At 38.6% G+C, this 21,720-nt stretch overlaps 1 protein-coding gene across 1 annotated transcript in view; it reads left to right on the top strand.

Moving 5' to 3' along the window:
* Positions 1-17,507, top strand: part of LOC120932094 (dynein heavy chain 3, axonemal-like) — a 216,398-nt gene extending 198,891 nt beyond the window's left edge. The window contains exons 8-10 of the mRNA XM_040344229.1: positions 3,956-4,099; positions 8,039-8,203; positions 16,960-17,507. Of these exons, the coding sequence (XP_040200163.1) occupies positions 3,956-4,099; positions 8,039-8,203; positions 16,960-17,331 (681 nt within the window). The 3' untranslated portion in view covers positions 17,332-17,507. The remainder of the gene's footprint in view (positions 1-3,955; positions 4,100-8,038; positions 8,204-16,959) is intronic.
* The last annotated feature ends 4,213 nt before the right edge of the window (positions 17,508-21,720 follow it).

The following is a 21,720-nucleotide window of genomic DNA, read 5'->3' as shown; positions in this document are numbered from 1 at the left end:
GGGGAAGACTAGACACCCTTTAAGACTTTTTTTCTTTCTGTGACCCTGGTGAAATTATTTTTAGCAATCTAGAAAATTAGGATTATGCTGCGTACACACGATCGGAATTTCTGGCAAGAAAAGTTTGATGTGAGCTTTTGGTCGGAAATTCATTCTGTGTGTAGGCCCCATTGGACATTTTCTGTTGGAATTTCCGACAGCAAAAATTTGAGAGCTGGTTCTCAAATTTTCAAACGGGAAAAGTTCTTGTTGGAAACTACGATTGTCTGTATGCAATTCCGGCGCACAAAAATCCTATGCATGCTCGGAATCGTTGAACCAAATTTTTCTCGGCTCGTCATAGTGTTTTGTACATCACCGTGTTCTTGACGTTCAGAATTTCCAACAACATTTGTGTGACCGTGTGTATGCAACACAAGTTTGAGCCAACATTTCGTCGGAAGAAAATCCAAGTTTTTCTTGTCGGAAATTCCGATCATGTGTACACGGCATAAAACTCTCTAACAGAGCCCAGGATATCAGTAAAAAACTTGACAGGAGTTCTAATCCTTAAACACACTATCCAATACTAGAAAAAAGATTTTGGCTTGACATAGACTTTAAGCAACCAAACGTGCATGAATAAACAATAAGCACACTATCTCTAGGCCTACTTTTCTTTGCCTTTATCTTGACTGATGTAACTCTGCTGCCACACTTACTTAGTAAATTGTTACATAGTAGGTGAGGTTGAAAAAAGACATACGTCCATCAAGTGCAACCTGTGTGTTTGCTCTTATGTCAGTATTACATTGTATATCCCTGTATGTTGTGGTCATTCAGGTGCTTATCTAATAGTTTTTTTAAATAATCGATGATCCCTTCTGAAACCAGCCAAGGGAAGATAATTCCACATTCTTACCGATCTTACAGTAAAGATCCCTCTATGCAGTTTAAAGTTAAACCGCTTCTCCTCTAATTTTAGTAAATGGCCATGTGTCTTTTCAAATTCCGCTTCACTAAGAAGTTTTACCCCTATTGTGGGGTTACCAGTACGGTATTTGTACATTTGTACATTCAAATCGTATCCCCTCTCAAGCTTCTCTCTTCTCCAGAGAGAATAAGTTTAGTGCTCATAACCTTTCCTCATAACTAAGGTCCTCCAGTCCCTTTATTAACTTTGTTGCCTTTCTATGGACTTTCTCTAGTTCCAGCACATCCTTCCTGAGGACTTGTGCCCAGAACTGAACAGCATACTCCAGGTCCGGCCAGGCCAGAGTCTTGTAGAGTGGTAGAATTATTGTTTCATCTCTGGAGTTAGTCCCCTTTTTAATGCATGACAATATTCTGTTTGCTTTGCCTGCAGCAGCCTGGCATTGCATGCCACTGCTGAGCCTATTATCCACTAGGACCCCCAGGTCCTTTTCCATCCTAGATTGCCCCCCTAGTAAGTAGATTGCATTCATATTTTTGCCACCCAGATGCATTATTTTACATTTTTATACATTAAACCTCATTTGTCATGTAGTTGCCCACCCAATTAATTTGTTCAGACCTTCTTGCAAGGTTTTCACATCCTGCAGAGAAGTTATTGCCCTGCTTAGCTTAGTATCATCTGCAAATTCTGAGATTGAGCTGTTTATTCCATCCTCCAGATCCTTTATAAATAAATAAATAGGATTAGTCCCAGGTTAAAAAAGGTAAAGCTCAAATAACGGTAATCTGAGTTAACCAATCAGAATTTACTTGTCATTGTGCTGATTTATTTATACTGAAAATATTGTTTTATTTTAATAGCTTAATTCATTTTGTAGGTTTTTTTTCTACCTTTTAAAACCTCTGTTTACTCCCTAGCTCCATTTCAACACCTCTTCCTACATCTGACCTTGTCCCCCATTGTTATTTATCCCATGTTCTCTCAAAACAGTGATCTTGTCTTTAGTTCCATGTATCACAATATTGTAAATCTATCTATCTATCTATCTATCTATCTATCTATCTATCTATCTATCTATCTATCTATCTATCTATCTATCTATCTATCTATAGATGTGTGTGTGTATATATATATATATATATATATATATATATATATATATATATATATAATGTATACAGTATCTCACAAAGGTGAGTACACACCACACATTTTTGTAAATATTTTATTATATCTTTTCATGTGACAACACTGAAGAACTGACAAAAGTAATGAGTGTACAGCTTGTATAACAGTGTACATTTGATGTCCCCTCAAAATAACTTAACTTAATAACTTAACACACAGCCATTAATGTCTAAACCACTGCCAACAAAAGTGAGTACACCCCTAAGGCCTCGTACACACGACCGGACATGTCCGCTGAAACTGGTCCGCCGACCAGTGTCAGCGGACAGATCCAATCGTGTGTACAGGCTAGCGGACAGATTTCCAGCGGACAAATGTTTCTTAGCATGCTAAGAAACATGTCCGCTGGAAAGCTGTCCGGCGGACATGTCCGCTGGTTAGTACGTCTAACCAGCGGACAGAAATCCCGTGCATGCATCAAATTGATTCGACGCATGCGTGGAAGCATTGAACTCGCGCGATAGAGAACGTCGGTGTCGTCTACGTCACCGCGTTCTCTGTCCGTGCGGATTTCGGTTTGATGGCATGTACAGCCATCAGACCGAAATCTCCCAGAGGACATGTCTGATGAAAACGGTCCGGCGGACCGATTTCATCGGACTGTCCGCTTGTCTGTACGGGGCCTAAGTGAAAATGTCCAAAGTGTTGTCACATAAAAAGATTTAATAAAATATTTACAAAAATGTGAGGGGTGTACTCACTTTTGTGAGATATTCTATATATTACAAAATATTAAATATTACAGTGTTCAGGTAGACAGTTTAAAAGAACTGAAAATGTATTTACATCATGTCTTCACAGCCAGCTCTCAGCTTTGCTTTGATTAATGAATCTAATTTTATCCTCGCAATGTTTTGATAGTTTAATACGTATTCATCCCCCAAACAATTAAAGCATGTCACAAATGTCTTTATTCATTTAGTTACTTTTATGACTGGTTATTAAGAAGCTCCCCCACCCGCTCCCATGCTCACTCAAACAAGTCCCAGATTCTCAGATAAGATTACTTTCTGCCTGAGGTTTTCTCATCTTGCTCACCCCCCATTTATACATATTAGTATTGTTTCAACCTAACATTTTATCTTACCACTTTGTGCCCAGGCACTTTTCAGAGGAATGTGATAAGATGGATATAGGGCTATTGTCTGATAGAAAACCATTACCCTTTAGGGTGAATACATGACCTGCTGCACAAAGACTTGACATCCCATCCGCTTTGTGCCTTGTGATTCCATTATTCATAGCTTCCTTCATTCTGCTTCTTGTCACTGTGTAATTGATGCAATGCTTACCACCCAAATACTCAGCACTGATCTTTTTTCAGCTTTAATTCCTTTCTAGTTTATCATAAATAAAATGATGCAATGATGCATTTCTCTTATTTATTTTATGTAATCATCAAACATAAGTAGTTATTGATTTATTATAAAAAATCTTTATAGATGGAAAAAATATTTAAACTAAGTTTATCAAAATATTTCTCCTTTAAAACCTGTGTCAGGTTCATCAAATAGCAATGCAGCTAGGTTTTATTGCTTGTTTATATTCAATGTTAGCATACTTTTACACTGTATGAATTTTCCACTTTCACCAAACTTATGATATGTGATAAAGTTTAGAATAGATGAAGGATGTGAGAATAGCTAAAAGATTTCATAACAGTGATTTCCTTTATAATATCGATAAACTGTATCATACAGTATACTACTGACATATTAATGTACAAGCTTTTTTGGGGCATACTGGGAGACTATATAAATGTCTCTTCAAAGCCACGGGGGGGGTTTCCACTTGGACTAAGGAGAGTTTGATATCATTAATTCTATGATAACTAGCCAGATTTGTCTTCAGCTCTCTTCCCAGCATCACTATGACTATGGAATGAGGGCAGTTAAATCCGTGTTAACAGCTGCTGGAAACCTGAAGGTTAAATTCCCAGATGAAAAGGAGGATGTGCTGATGCTTCGATCAATACGTGACGTTAATCTGCCCAAGGTAGGGTCTAGCTACAGCTACTGCTTTAATAATGTGTACTTTTGAGTGGGAAAATATATGACAGCAAGCATGAGCTTCTGCAGTTTTGCTTTTCTCCAGCGTCATTTCATATCGATTGACAATTACAAGGCAGAAGAGAAGATAAACTGCATGCTATAGCTTAATTGCAATGTTTATGACCCCACATGTCTTTTAAAATGTCACTGCAGAAAAGAGTAGTGGATTCATCTGCATTCATTTCACCAGACAATGCCTCTGCTTCCTTTCTGGAATGTTTAAGATCAGTTGATTTGTCAGTTGATTTGTCCAGAATTTTTTTAGGACACGGATAACCAATTTACATTAGACTTAAAGGGACACTGTAATTTTGTCTTTTCATAGCTAATCTCTTGATGCCTTCCAAATTACAATTGGCTGCTCAGGATTAAGTATTGTCACATGGGTATCAAGGAATATACCTTTTTAGGGGTTGAAGGGGGCTTTCCCATGAGACATACTTTACACTGAATAGGCAAAGCAAAAGGGTCTCTTTAACCACTTGCTTACTGGGCACATATACCCCCTTCCTGCCCAGGTGAAATTTCAGCCTTCAGCACTGTCACTCTTTGAATGACAATTGCGCGTTCGTGCAACGTGGCTCCCAAACAAAATTGACGTCCTTTTTTTCCCACAAATAGAGCTTTCTTTTGGTGGTATTTGATCACCTCTGCGGTTTTTATTTTTTGCGCTATAAACAAAAATAGAGCGACAATTTTGAAAAGAAACACAATTTTTTACTTTTTGCTATAAGAAATATCCAAAATATAAATAAATACAATTTCTCAGTTTAGTCCGATACGTATTCTTCTACATATTTTTGGTAAAAATCAAAATCGCAATAAGCGTATAGTGATTGGTTTGCGCAAATGTTATAGGCCTAGATTCACGCAGGGCGGTGTAAGTGTGGGCGGGCGTAGCGTATCGTATTTACGCTACGCCGCCGCAACTTAGAGAGGCAAGTTCTGTATTCACAAAGCACTTGCGTCCTAAGTTACGGCGGCGTATCGTAAATGTGCCGGCGTAAGCGCGCCTAATTCAAATTGTGAAGAGGTGGGCGTTTTTTATGTAAATAAAGCATGACCCCACGTAAATGACGTTTTGAATGAACGGCACATGCGCCGTCCGTGGACGTATCCCAGTGCGCATGCGTCGGATAGAATGCCTAAGATATGTCGAACACTGCCTACGACGTGAACGTAACTTACCCACAGCCCTATTCGCGCGCATCTTACGCAAACGACGTTAAAAGATACACTTTTTTCCGACGTCCATACTTTGCATGGGCTGCGCCACCTAGAGACCTGCTTTATCTTTACGCCGGCGTATGTCTTACGTAAACGCCGCAACTAAATGCGATGGGCGCACGTACGTTCGTGAATCGGCGTATCTAGCTCATTTGCATATTCAATGCGTAAATCAACGGAAGCGCCACCTAGCGGCCAGCGTAAATATGCACCCAAGATACGACGGCGTAGGAGACTTACGCCGCTCGTATCTTGGCCAAATCTATGCGTAACTGATTCTATGAATCAGGCGCATAGATACGCCGGCGGCCATTTGGACTTACGACGGCCTATCTGGAGATACGCCGTCGTAAGTCTTTAAGAATCTGGGCCATAGCATCTACAAAATAGGGGATAGAATTATGACATTTTTTTTAATTATTATTTTTTACTTTTTTACTAGTAATTGCGGCGATCTGCAATTTTTGTCAAGACTGCACATCGGACACTTTTGACACATTTTTTGGACCATTCACATTTATACAGCGAACAATGATATAAATATGCACTGATTACTGTATAAATGTGACTGGCAGGGAAGGGGGTTGACACTAGGGGGCGAGGAAGGGGTTAATGTATTCCTTAATTAGTGATTCTTACTGTGGGGGGTGACGGGGGGAGGTGACCGATGGTTGTCCCTATATACAAGGGAAACACCATCAGTCTCCTCTCCCTGACAGGACGTGGAGCTCTGTGTTTACACAAAGAGCTCCACGTCCCTGTCTCCGTGAACGCTGATCGCGGGTTCCTGGCAGACATTGCAGTGGCCTGGAGGCCCGAGGCCATATATAGACGGCCTCCCGGCAATTAAGAGCTGCATTGTGGCCATAAAAACCCACCGTGTGGGCGGTAAGAGGTTAAAGAAAACCTGTGCTTTGTCTAATTCCTATATAATCACCCTTTCTTTGCTTCCTCAATGCTTTATTCAGCACTGGGAGTCAACAGGAATTTCTAATATATTTGGGTATGGTGAAGCATGTGCCTCACTTTATTTGATAGCACTGACCAATCAGTGCTGTTACATTGGAGTTAATTGCCCTGTGTATCTACTTGCCCTCCCAGTGGCTTGACAGCTTTCAGAAATAGATATTGTAAAGCAATCTCTCCCAGCTGCAAGAGCCAGTTTTAAGCTATCTATCTTTGCTCTCTCTTAAATATTTACCTTTAGTACCCCCTTGCATATCAACCAGGTCATCAAACCCGATGTAGAAGGATTCTGAGAACTTCCAACACTTCTCTTTTATGTTTTATAAGGTAATAAATGCATCATTAATTCTCAGTCTTAATGTGGTGCCGCTTCTCTTCTAAAACCCCATTGATTTCACCTGAGGTGTGTCCCACATTCTTCTTTTTGTATGAGAGCTGCTAAACTGTAGTCACTGCACTTCACCTAATAGACCTAAAACATTTGGGATCCGATGCCCCCTTTCATGCCTGCTATATAAAAAGATAAGAAAAGACTTTTCATTATACTCTGCAAATACTATAGTACAATAGTGTAGAAACATTCTATAATACATGTTTAGATTTCAAATAAAAAATGTTTACAATGAAAGAAAAAATAGGTCAGTTTATAAACTCCCTCACTACAGCTCTAGTCAAACCTTGTTTTAAATGTTTTTCTTTACATTATATATATCTATATATCTATATATATATATATATATATATATATATATATATATATATATTGTGAGGGGTTAGCTCGGTAGCGGGGTGTGTGACCCCTTGGTTGGGTTCACCACACACTGAACTTATACAGACTGGCAGTCGAAGACAGTTGAAAACAAAGTTTCTGGTTTATTTTTCCATCTTGCTGGAAAACAATTGCAAGCATCCAAACAGCATAAACAAAATCAAAACATAAAATAAACTCTAGCCACTCTGGGCGTCTACCTTCCACACAGGAACCTATCTATGAAGTCTAACACAGCCTACCGCTGGATAGACAGTGCTGCTCATACAGCACAAACAATAGTCTTTTGATTTTTAGCACACAGAAAAGACAATGGTCTCCTCACCTCATCAGGCACTGCTCTCCTACTCACACAGCCTTAGGAGTGATGCAGCAACCAAGTGGTAACCCTCTGGCTACTTATAAAGGCCTTGATTGCTTCATTCTGAACAGCTGAAGTTTTCTAACGGCCTCCAGCCTTCCTCTGTCTGTCTATGTTTGCAGCCGACGCCCGATAATAATCTGTGTATCGTCTAAACAAGGCAGAAATGTATGTCCCATCAGTGACAACACCCACAGATTTACCTGACTTCCTGTCAGAATATATATATATATATATATATATATATATATATATATATATATATATATATATAGATCTATATAGATATAGATCTATATAGATATATATAAAACAAATACGGTATATATATATATATATATATATATATATATATATATATATATATATATATATATATATACCGTATTTGTTTTACATATGTATATATAAATATATATATATATATATATATATATTTGGAAGTTATTTAAAAAATACATTTGCATGATGACATAGAGGGCATATGTATTTACTTTATACATTGAATGTTCAGTGTCTCTAATCTTTTTCTTTTTTTTCTTATTATTTTCAATTTGCAGTTTTTGTCCCATGACATTCCGCTTTTTGATAGCATCATTTCTGACCTTTTCCCTGGGGTTATTGTGCCAACTCCTGACCATGGCAGTCTGGAAGTGTCCATCAGGGAAATCACCAGGAAAATGAATCTACAGCCAGTCCCTTGCTTCATCAAGAAGATAATACAAGTCAGCAAATGTTTCTCTCATTCTCATATATACGTTGTTTTTTTTTCACAAAATGTCATATTGTGACAGGGTCCTCAATTACCAAATGCAACATATGCAGACCTTTATTAGATTATGTTACTGCAGCAGATCTGTCCATGATATATTTGTGGAAAGGCTTTTGGTTATGCTAAAAGCTCCCCATGAAAGGGATATAGTAAACTAGTACAAAACATATATTCTGTTTCAGTGATTCGTTAAATTTGGCAGCATTAAAGGTAAACAGTGATTATAAGTGAATAAATTGTCAAATCGGGTGAATTTGTTTCTGTAATCCACAGTGCTCAGGTTAAATGGTAAATAAATAAATAAATACATACTCAATATAATGGTCATTAAGTGGCTATATGTCATCCACATAAATGCATTAATAAAAAAAATATATATAATATTTAACATATAAAAATTTCAAACCCATATGCTAACAAAGTGCCATTCCTCAGGTGCATAAATACCATCAGCTAATTAAGGTCAAAGGTATATCCATGAAGTGACAGTGCACATATATATATATATATATATATATATATATATATATATATATATATATATATATATATATATATATATATATATATATATATATATATATACACAGTATCCCGAGAGAGAGAGAGAGAGAGAGAGAGGGAGAGAGATAATATGCCCCTCTTTGTTAGTCAGTTTAAAACTTTATCCACTTCTACATGAAGTACTGATCCAAATAAATACAGCGTGCTTCTTTCTCCAGTGTGATTTCAAACACCAAGCCTCCCCTGTGTGAAACATAGCATTAAAAATGTTTAATTAAAATACTGTATGTAAAAAAAAAACAGATAGCACTTACAATAAAGAGTGTTCAGCCCAGAACAAAGAGATAGAAACATAATAGTCTGAAGGAACCATACACCACTAGCCTTTCCTGTTTTTGTGCCTGCATGTGCATCACCATGTAAACCTTGCTCTGCCCAACACATTTTGTCTCATGGGACTACATCAGGAACAGTGTCACTTTTTTTGCGTTTCTTAAATTGCCTTATGTCGCCTATGAATTGTAGCTTTTGTATAGACAATGCTCTTCCTCCATACATCTTAGCTGAATAAAAGGGGGTTAGAACCTATAGTCAGAATGACTTTTCCTATTATAAGGAAAAACGTATGCCTTAACTGGATATCTTTAACAATTTATTTTTGCATTACTGCAACGCTTGGTAGCACAAATCATTTTGCGCAATTCTTTTTAGTGCCATTTATTTTTGTGAGGCACCCCAATACACAACTGTATGTAGCAATGCAATGTAGTGCACTTCATTAAAAAATAGGTGCAGGGACTTTTTTGTCTGTTACTTTGCCTTGACAGCCCATTCAAAATAAATGTGCTGCCTTAATGAAATGCATTGCAGTTACCCTCCACAACAGACAACAAGGTCTGCCTAAGGTTATGCCTTAAAGCATCCCGGTTTTACTTCTTATTTAAAGGATAACTACAAAAACAGAACAGGGAAAAAATGATAACTTCATTATACCTTTGTATTTATAACTGTTAATAAGCAGACACTTGGAACTGTTAAATAAATATAATATAACTATCATTATTATTGGTAAACATAATCATAAGGTGATAATGCATACAATCCATTAAAATCATATATTATATATGTGGTAAACAGATGTAGCAGCAGCATTTCTCTGTCAAATCTCCCCAGAGAAATCTGTAAATATAGCCCACATGTGGAGCAATGCTATTACTCTGCTTTGTAACCATAGTTGCTCTCCAGATGCCTTTAGACATAAAAGGCTCTTCTCTTTTACATAGTGAATAATGAAAAATAAGCTCCTGAAATGTACATATTTTTTAACACCACACACACAGAAGCTGACAATAGGTGGTCCAATTTCTCAATTATTGCAACAGATATAGTGCTGTTTACAAACCTTAAAATGCATGCAGAGGGAAGTAAACTTTTAAAAGTGAGCAATTTTATAAAAAGAACATCAATAGCACGGGTTACATAGTTTCATATTTTTTCAGGCTAAAAAAGATAAAATTCCATCTAGTTCAGTCAAGAGAAAATAATAAATAGAATGCAAAAATTGAAAACCTCCTATACAGAACCCTATACCCACAGTTGAGCCAGAGGAAGCAAAAAAAAAAAAAAAAAATCCCTATAAAACATGGTACAATTCTGTCCAGAAGGGAAAACATAAATGTCTTCTTGAGCTCTTGAAGCAATAAGTTTTTTTCTGGATCAACAAACTCTGAAGTTATTATGTCTGAGTGTTAATATTCAGTTATATTTTGTGCATTAAACAATCTACTGAGCTGTCCAGAACTAGTTCTTTAGGGAGTCTATTCTACATTGTCACACCTTTACTGTGAAGAAACCTTTCCATATCTGGAAGATATATCTCTTTTTCTGTGTGTGCCCCCGCATTCGTTGTAAGGACCTTAAAGTAAATAACTCTACACTAAGTTCACTATATGGACCACTTACTGTATGTACTACTACATGGCAAACATATTACCCCTTAATTGTCTCTTCTTAAGGCTGCATTCATACCTGAGTAGAGCTGCACGATTAATCGTCAAGAATTGTTATCACAATCTTTTTCCTGTTGCGATCTTGACACAGGGTTTCACGATCTTTTGTATACAAAGAATTTCCTCTCTGCTCTCAGCCAAAAGTCAAAGTCTGGGCAATCTGCCAAGTCTGGGCAGTCTGCCAAGTCTGGGCAGTCTGCCAAGTTTTGAAAACATTCTTTATCAGTGGAATGTTAAGTCTAAACATTGTATCAATTTGACTTTTACATCAAAGGAATCGATTTCTGTATGTAAATTAGGAACGTTTAACCACTTAAACAGCAAACCTTTTTCTGACAGCTCTTTTCAAGTAAATTTTTTTTTTTTGCTAGAAAATTACTTAGAACCCCCAAACATTATATATATTTTTTTTAGTAGAGACCCTAGAGAATAAAATGGCAGTTGTTGCAATATTTTATGTCGCACTGTATTTGCACAAGCGGCCTTTCAAATGCAATTTTTGGGGGAAAAAGTGACTTTAATGAATAAAAAAAAAAGAAAACAACCAGTAAAGTTAGCCCACTTTTTTTGTATAAATTTAAAAGATTTTACGCCGTGCGAATCGTGAGAGAATTGTGATCTTTATTCTAAGCAAAAAAATTGTGATTCTCCTTTTGGTCAGAATCGTGCAGCTCTACAGTGTTGCGTTTTTAAATGTTTTTTTTTTTGGCATTTTTTCGACCGCTTGTATGCATGTTTTTGAGGGTTGGTGTACAGCATTTTTAAAGCGTTTTTGACTTTGCCATTTTTTTATTAAACAATAGAGAAAATATCATCTAATTAATATTTTTTTTCTGTTTTCAGCTTTTTCCTCTGCTTTTATTTATTCATTATTTATTATTATTTATTTGTTAATTCTTTTACATTTTTTCTAAAGGGTTATGGTTAGGGGTTAATTTATTTATTAATATTTATTTATTTACTTATTATTTATAAATGTTTTATTTTGTTAGGTTAGAGTTAGGGTTTAATATTAGAGTTAGGGTTTAGAAATAGAGTTAATATTAGGGTAAGGAGTTAATTTCTGGTTAAGAGTTTGGTCAGGTTTTTATTTATGTATTTATTTGTTTATTTTATTTTCATTATTTACTATTATTATTATTACTACTAATAATTATATTATTATATAATAATAATAATGATAATAATAATACATATTATTACATATTATTATTTATGTTCAAACGCTCAAAAAGGTGCAACAAAATATAATAAAACGCTCAAAAACACATGAATTAAGCATCTCAATGCATTTTTTTATGGAACAAATAAGCTTCAAAAATGCAGCAATCTGTGCGAATTAAGTGACAAGAAAATCTCCAGAATTGTTTGTGATCTTCAGGCATTTGGTTTCAGGTGACTTTTAGTGGAGATGTGAACCATCTCCATAGAGAATATTTTATTCTTTCGAGCTTTGAGATTGAACTAACAAAACACTGAAGTGTGAATGGGGCCTAAGATAGAATAAATTCAGTTCAGCTATTTATGTTTTTTATAGCTGAGCTCCTCAATGCCTCTTATCAGTTTGATTGCCCTTCTCTGTGCATGCTTTAGTTCTCCAATATCCTTTTTGTGAACGGGTGTCCAAAACTGAACTGCATATTTCAGATGAGATCTTACTAATGCTTTTCACAAGAGCACAATTACATGTGTCTCGCTCTCTCTCTCATAGTTGCCCAATTAAACAGTGTACTTTTTATTTATCACAGGTACTTATATAGCACCATCAATTTAAACAGTGCTTAAATATATTTTTATACATTCTCATCCACCCCTGCGCTCAAGGAGCTTACAATCGAAGGTCCCTGACTCTCACACACATACATACACATACTAGGGCCAATTTAGACAGGAGCTATTCAACCTACCAACATGTCTTTGGAATGTGGAGGAAACCAGAGTACCCAGAGGAAACCCATGCATGCACAGTGAGAACACGCCAGTAGTTCTGTGGTTGGCATTTGAACCAACAACCCTAGTGCTGCCAGGGGATAGTGCTGGCCACTTATGCCCTTTACACACGATAGGAATTTCGGATTAAAAAAGTCTGATGGAATTTTTTCATCCGAAATTCCTATCGTGTGTCGGTCCCATAGGATTTTTTTCCGTCGGAGTTTGGAAATAGAACATTATATTTTTTTCTAAAAAAATTCCGATCGTCTGTGTGGAACTCCGACGGAGAAAAAAAACATGCATGCTCAGAATCAAGTCGACGCATGCTCGGAAGCATCGAACTTAATTTTTCTCGGCTCATCGTAGTATTTTACGTCACCGAGTTTTGGACGGTCGGAATTTATTCTGACAGTGTGTATGCAAGACTGATGGAAGACAGCTTGATCGGAATTCTGACAGAAAATTCCGTCAGATTTTAGCCCATAGGAAATTCCTATCATGTGTACAGGGCATTATCCACCGTCTGCTTTTAAGTTGGAGACATCCCGTAAGAACGTTTTTCCACCACACAAATAAGTGTCATCAGCAAACACAGAAATTGTATATTTAATCCCAAATGCAGTATCTCTTATACCTAAGTTCAGATTGAGCTTTGGGTGTTTGTGCATTTAGGACGCTCACTACTGCACTTTCATGGTCAGCTTAGTTGGATTCTTGGATATGGGTCTAGTAAAGAATTAGAGGGGCACATCATGCCTTTTTTTATGGGTCTAAAAATTCATACCATAACCGAAGGCCCTAATAGGAACTATTGGGAAACCTCCATGCAATTTTTTTCTTGTGTGAGTGTCATTAACATTGAAAGCAGACCCTTATCTAGGATAAGGGTACGATAAAGAGCAATCCCCAGCTCGTATGTTTATCAACAGAACAAAGCAGCTGAACCAGCTTTAACCACTTCCTTACTGGGCACTTAAACCCCCCTCCTGCCCAGACCAATTTTCAGCTTTCAGTGCTGTCGCACTTTCTAAATGAAATTTTTATAATTTTATAACACAAATAGAGCTTTCTTTTGGTGGTATTTAATCACCGTTGGGGTTTTTATTTTTTGATAAACAAACAAGAAAATATGGAGAGTTTTGAAAAAAAATCATGTTTCATAGTTTGTTATAAAATTTTGCACTGACAGGCACAGATAAGGCGGCACTCTTGGGGACAGATAAGGTGGCACTGATGGGGACAGATAAGGCATTACTGATGGGCAAAGATAAGGCGGCACTGATGGGTGGCACTGATGGCTGTTACTGATGGGTACCACTGATGGCACTGATGGGCACTAGTAGGTGGCACTGATGGGCACTGTTAGGGGGCACTTATGGGCACTGGTAGGTGCCACCTATGAGCACTGGTAGGTGACACTTATGGGCGGCACTGGTAGGTGACACTTATTGGTGACACTGATAGGTGACACTGTGGACACTGATGGGTGGCAATGTGGGCACTGATGTGTGGCACTGTGGGTACTGATGGGTGGCACTGGTGGGCACTGGTAGGTGGTACTGGCAGGTGGCATAGGTGGCACCGATGCCACCAGTGAGCGGTGTTTTTTTTCTCCTCACGCTATAAGCGTGAGAAGAAAAAATAGCCCATTACCGGCTCTGTTTACATCACATGATAAGCTGTCATTGGCTGACAGCTGATCACATGGTAAGGGGTCGGGATCGATAGAGTCTCATTGATTGAGTCTCATTGACTCGATAACAGAGCGTGCTGCGCGTGTCCTGCAGGGGGCGCGCAGGCCGCTCCAAAAACGGGAGGACATCCATGGACGTCCTCCTGGCAAATTAAGTCCGCGTTGTAGCCGTCTTTAGAGCTTATGTGAAGTAGTTAACCAGCAAAATGGAAGCTCACTGTGACTTAGACCACATACACACTAGTAGATTTTCTGCAGATTTTTGTCTTTATATTTATCAAAACCATGTAGTACAAGGGCCTGCCTGATTGCATACAAATTGAAACTCTTATGCCGCGTACACATGATAATTTTTCGGCATGAAAAAAACAACGTTTTTCAACATGTAGAAAAAACATTGTTTTCCCAACTTCATCATTAAAACGATGTTGCCCACACACCATCGTTGAAAAAAAATGCTCTAGCAAAGCGCGGTGACGTACAACACGTACGACGGCACTATAAAGGCAAGTTCCATTCGCCTTTGGGCTGCTTTAGCTGATTCTGTGTTATTAAAAGATGGTTTGCGCCTTTCTGTCTGTTACAGCGTGATGAATGTGCTTACTCCATTATGAATGGTAGTCTTACCAAAACGAGCGCTCCCGTCTCATAACTTGCTTCTAAGCATGCGCAGGTTTTTAACGTCGTTTTAGCCCACACACGATAATTTTTTACAACCTGAAAAATTACATAGTTTAAAACAATAAAAAAATGCAGCATGTTCGGAAAAAACAATTTACGTTTTTCAGAACCTGAAAAATTATATGAAGCCCACACACGATCATTTTAACCACTACCCGACGGCCGTACGACTTTATACGGCCGCGGGGTGGTTCTGAATCTCTAACAGGCCGTAAAAACACAGTCTGCGCGCGCATCCAGCGGCGCGCGCGTCCGACGGTGGCGAGCGCATGCTCGCCGCATCGCTGAGATGCCGACTACTGGTACAAAGAACAAATAATGCGCACATAGGTGGTATTGTCAAATCAACAGGGGTAGGAGAAGTAATTTTGCGTAAAATAATTATTAATAAAAATAAATCAGGAGATTTCCATTAACATTGATCATCAAATGAAAGCCAAATCTGTCCTGAAAAACATGAGTTATAATCCACCTGTATAGACAGAGTAGCTGCAAAAATATGTACAGTATTACTAACATATGTCAAAGATGCAAAATTGGGTTTGGGTGTTAAGGTTTGTTTTGACTTTGGTCCTGAAGGAGTTAAACACACTGTTTTCCTTTTTAAAAACTGCATTGCTGTTTACCCATGCATGCATGTACATCACATTTCTAGGGCATGAAACTTTTGCATTCAAGAAAATGCATTATACATGCATACCTGAGAAAACTCAAATGCACACAAGCATCAGAGTTTAAATGATTACAGGCTTATACTCCCCATTTGTGTTACCCTGTGCACAGACATATGCAGTGTTTTTTTTATGCTGAGCATATTTTATCCCTGAAACATCCATGGACATGAGATCTTGCAATAGAAAAATTGAAAAATGTGATTGGTTGTGACAAAGAAATTCACTGTATTATTAATTTAAGCACAAGAATCATAATTTTGCTTGCAATTGGGGATGAGCTAAACCCCACACCATTTTCTTTTTTACATTTTGGCTCAGGGTTTCCCTTAAAATCCATACCAGACCTGTATATATATATATATATATATATATATATATATATATATATATATATATATATATATATATATATATATATATATATATATATACTAGACTGTATGTATATATATTAAATACACTGCCAGTAACTAACTAACCTGCCTGCCTAATCTAGCTCAATCTATCTCCATCCACAGTCACTATGTAAGCAGCCTTATATAGTGTGGGGCTTGGGCTTAGTCCCCCTGAGCCATGATTGGCCAAAGGCACCCTGCCTTTGGCCAATTATGGCTCTTGCAGCAGAGCGCGCTGTGATTGGCCAAAGAATGCAGGTCAGGTGTATGCTATGGCCAATCATCAGACATGAATGCACTGCCATCTCGCAGTTCATTATGATGCATTCCGTGGTGCTCGAATTTGCCGCAAACGCCCCATAATATTCGCTGTTCGGTGAACGGGGTAACTTACGTTCAACTTGAATATCGAGCTCATCCCTACTTGCAATGTCCTTGTCGTACACAGACAAAACTTTCCTAGAATGTTCTCATTCTCTCTTACCTCCTCTGTTTCACAACTGTTACAGATAACTGATGGCATATGAAATGTGACATTATTCTATTTGCTAGTTTTTAATAACATCTCACACCACCCATTTTCTTATCTTTTATATAACATAGAGTAAAATAATACATTTTAGTAGAATGGATATTGTAAGCACCGTGGCTGGTGTTCCTGTGTATCTGTTTCTGCATATGCAGATTTTTTATTTTTCGGTGTCTCAACTAAAAAAAAATCATAACAGTTGCAATGACCTTTATCTTCATATTGTTAATATGTAAAAATTTGTTGTATGAACAGTGTGTTAAAAAAATAACATTATATTGACTTATTGCAGATATATGAAATGATGCTAGTGCGACATGGATTTATGCTGATTGGAAGTCCACTTGGGGGAAAAACATCTGCGCTTAAGGTCCTTGCAGGAGCTCTGAAAGACTTGGAAACAAAAGGCCTAATGGATGAACATGGAGTGGACTATATATTTATTAATCCAAAAGCTATCACAATAGGACAGTTGTACGGCAGCTTTGATCCAGTTTCTCATGAGTGGATTGATGGTAGGTCTTTATCATATCACTGCTATAAAAAAATATACATGCTCGCCACTTTAGCAATTATGTCTAGCAGCAGATGCTTTTTTTATAAAGTCAACATCCACCAGTTGTTTGGAAAATGTCATTTATTTCAGTGGGTAACCAGGGCTTGAGTCACATTATACAGAAAAGAGCTGCTTCAATAAAAAGGCAAAATGTAGGTGTGTCAGTTCTAAAGCCTTTCTTCACCCGAAGACTTGAAAAAGTTGAGTTTACATTTTGGGGGTTATAGAGGAGCCCTCTGGTATTGTGAAATACCTGGAATGCAATGCCAAACAAGGACCTTTTACATCGCTAAAGATCGAAAATTGGATTACATCGCTGGATTTGTTTTTTCTTTTTAATAAATGACTTGTCTCAAGCTGTGTGCTGTGGTTTTAAAAAATGTTGATACTTTTTTTGTGAAATAGGTAGGGGTAAAATGTACCCCGTTACCAATTCACATGGGGGAGGGAATCTGGGGGTCCCCTTTGTTAAAGGGGGCTTCCAGATTCCGATAAGCCCGCAGACCCCCACATCCATCGGGCAAGTGATGTAGGGATGAGGCCCCTGTACCCATCAACATGGGGACATCCTCCCCATGTTGAAGGCATGTGGCCTGGTACAGTTCAGGAGGGGGAGGCACTTTCTCATCCCCCCTCTTTTCCTCCGGCCTACCAGGTTGCGTACTCGGATAAGGGTCTAGTATGGATTTCTAGGGGGAATCCCACGCCATTTTTTTTTATTTCGGCGCGGGGTTCCCCTTAAAATCTGTACCAGACCTGAAGGGTCTAGTATTAATTTTGAGGGGGGCCCCTACACCATTTTTTTAAATGGATAGAGACTGCGAACAATGTCCCCATAACGTCCTCCCAAACGTCAATATATGCCATTTCATAATTTATGGTTTATGTATGTCTTAGTGATTGATTCACATCACAACTTCATTGATACCTTTTTTTGGTATGATTTATGGTTTTTCTCATTACTGCCCCACAAATGCAATGCATGGCTGCATGTGTGGGGCAGTGATAGGCAAAACCCAAAATCATACAAAAAAAGGGTATCAATTTCAAATCAATGAAGCTGTGATGTGAATCAATCACTAAGACAATAAGACATACATAAACCATAATTAATGTTGAAATGGTATGATCATGCTCATTGGTCACTTTAATGTTTTCATAATTTGGCAAATTTGCAGTCCACATAATGGTGCATCAGATATAATATGTTGTATTATTCCTAGTAGTCAGTGGTGGCTGGTGCTCACATTTTTTTGGGGGGTGCAAAACAAACTGAAAAAAAAAACATCAATTTCAGCCACTGTGCCCATCAAACGCAGCCACTGTGCCCATCAAACGCAACCACTGTGCCCATCAAATGCAACCACTGTGCCCATCAAATGCAACCACTGTGCCCATCAAGCGCAGCCATTGTGCCAAATGCAGCCACTGTGCCATCAATTGTCATCACTGTGCCATCAAATGCAGCCACTGTGCTTATCAAACGCAGCCACTGTGCCCATCAAACGCAGGCACTGTGCCATCAAATGCCGCCACTGTGCCCATCAAATGCAGTCACTGTGCTTATCAAACACAGCCACTGTGCCCATCAAACGCATGCACTGTGCCATCAAATGCCGCCACTGTGCCCATCAAATGCAGTCACTGTGCCCATAAATTTCTGCCACTGTGCCCATAAATTGCCACCACTGTGCCCATTAATTGTTGACAGGGTGCTTATCAATTGCTGCTAATGTGCCCATCAGTTGGTGTGTGTGTTTTTTTTCCAAAGTGTAAAATGCTTTGTTTTGCACTTTGTAGTTTATAAATGTGTCCCCATTTAACCCGTGTGAAGGATCCCAACATCGTAGCAGGAAATTTACAGTGTGCAGATTACAATTTATCAGATGTACTGTACTGTGCACTCAACAATTGAAAATTGGGCCACTGGACATTTTGGATTTTGTGCAGGAAACTTGTGGCTCTAGTTTTGATTGACACTTGAGTAGTCTGACAGTGACTGCTGAATTGGCACCTGCTCACTTTTTACTCTATGCTGCTAGATGCTCATGGGATGATGCTAGGGATTCCCACAATATGTCTACCTACATGGGAAAAGGAAGGAAGCGGCTGATAAGCAGATGCCAGACTTTGATGTGGGTGCAACCAGGTTGAACCAGTAAGCCACAAAGCCAAAGGACAAGAAATAATATATTTTGAATAGCCTGCATACACCAACCTGTGTATTTTTGCTCCTGGCCTGAGTCTTGCATTCTCTGTGTTACTTGCTTCTGATTTCTGCTCCCCATGAATTACTTACATGTAACTTCTCCTCTTTGGGCATTACTTATTCCTGACCTCTGCTTTTGGAGTGCTACTTATGTCTGACCTCTTCTTTCTGTGCATTACTTACTCCTGTCCTCCGCTCTGTGCATTGTTTACTCCTGATCTCTGGTCTCCATTAACATCTTAGACCTGACATCTGCCCTCTATACATTACTTTCTTCTACCATACTGCCTCCTCCAAGATTGAACCAGACAACACCCATAATCCACCTGATGGGCCTCATAATGCCATTTTCTGTCAAACAGCATCATTAGGGGGAACAAGAGAACAACAAGTTATGTCTATTACAGTTTATATAGACTCTGCTGCTGCTACTGTAAGGCTAGACTACTACTACTAGACCTACCCCAAAATGCCATAGGACCCAGTGACAGCAGGAAGCTGTCATATATAAAGGTTATAGAAATACTGCCTTTTAGCCGGATTCATAGAGAGTTACGCTGGTGTATCAGTAGATATGCCGTCGTAACTCAGAATCTACGCCGGCGTTAATTTAAGCGTATTCTGGAAACCAGATACGCTTAAATTAGGCTAAGATACGAGCGGCGTAAGTCTCATACGCCGTCGTATCTTAAAGTGTAATTTTTAGGCTGGCCGCTAGGTAGCACTTCCGTTGAGTTCGGCGTAGAATATGTAAATGACTAGATACGCCGATTCACGAACGTACGTGCGCCCGTCGCAGTAAAGATACGCTGTTTCCATAAGAGATACACCACGTAAAGAAAAAGCTGCCCCCTAGGAGGCGTAGTCAATGTTAAGTATGGCCGTCGTTCCCACATCGAAATTAGAAAATTTTACTTTGTTTGCCTAAGTCGTCCGTGAATAGGGCTGGACGTAATTTACGTTTACGTTGAAACCAATACGTCCTTGCGGCATACTTTGGAGCAATGCACACTGGGATATGTACACGGACGACGCATGCGCCGTTCGTAAAAAACGTCAATCACGTCAGGTCATGAGTAATTAACATAAAACACGCCCCCCCCATCCTCATTTGAATTAGGCGCACTTACGCCGGCCCCATTTACGATACGCCGCCGTAAGTTAGGAGGCAAGTACTTTGTGAATACAGTACTTGCCTCTCTGACTTAAGGCGGCGTAGCGTAAATACGATACGCTGCGCCGCCTTAAAGATACGCACCCCTACCTGAATCCAGCTATTTATATATATAATGGATAGCTTCTACCAAACAAGGGACAGAACAGCCAAAGTTTGGGCTGAACTGTTACTACAATTTGGCCACATTCAAAATTCACAGCGGCTACACACAATTCATCATTCCCATACTCATGGTCTCTAAGGCATTTTGTCTTTACACCTTTAATGCCTGCCTCTACAGGCATGATTTTGTGGGGGTGGCTACAAATAGGGGCATTATTTGTAGGTGTGGTTTAAAAATGGACATGGTCAGACAGATGTCCCTGTATTTTAGTTTGAAAATCTGGAAGCCTTATCCTATAGAGAGAAAAAAAAGTGTTTAAAAGTTATTTTTTTGTAGCAGTATGGTTGCTGCAATGTCATGCCCCTGGACCTTCTAATTGTGCATCAAAGATCTACAGATGAATGCTTGGAATACAAAAGCTTCTGCATTTCCCTAAAATACCCTAATTGCAACAAATGAAATGTCAATGAAATGTCTTTTTTCATCTTGCTTTAATTTTGATGGAAGCAGAACTATTTGGTGTTAAATTAATTGTGCGCAAAACATTCCAGAAGCATTATTTTCCAGAGCTATAATAGATAGTACAATCAGTGTGTTCTAATTATTTCCATTACTTGGCTGCTATTAACAGAGTTTAAGGAAATGCATAATAGGAAATGTGTTTCATTATGTAATAGATGCTTGAATACTTTTGAATGAAACAACTGTAATATATTTTTAAAAAACATAACATTTGGGGACCAGCCTCCATAATTCTTAGGCCCCATACACACGATAGAATCCATCCGCTGAAAAATCCCAGCGAATGGGTTTCAGCGGATAGATCCTATGGTGTGTACACTCCAGCGGATCTGTTTCCGCGGATATTTATCCCCTGGGATGGATTCCAGCAGATCAAATATTTGCTGACATGCTAAACAAATCTATCCGCTGGAATCCATCCCAACGGATGGATCCGCTGGTCTGTATAGACTCACCGGATCCATCCGTCCGAAGGGATCCCCCGCA

The sequence above is a fragment of the Rana temporaria genome, chromosome 3 (assembly GCF_905171775.1).
Source record: "Rana temporaria chromosome 3, aRanTem1.1, whole genome shotgun sequence".
Classification (NCBI taxonomy): domain Eukaryota; kingdom Metazoa; phylum Chordata; class Amphibia; order Anura; family Ranidae; genus Rana; species Rana temporaria.
Note: the sequence above shows the minus strand (reverse complement) of the source record. Positions and strands in the feature narration are given on the sequence as shown.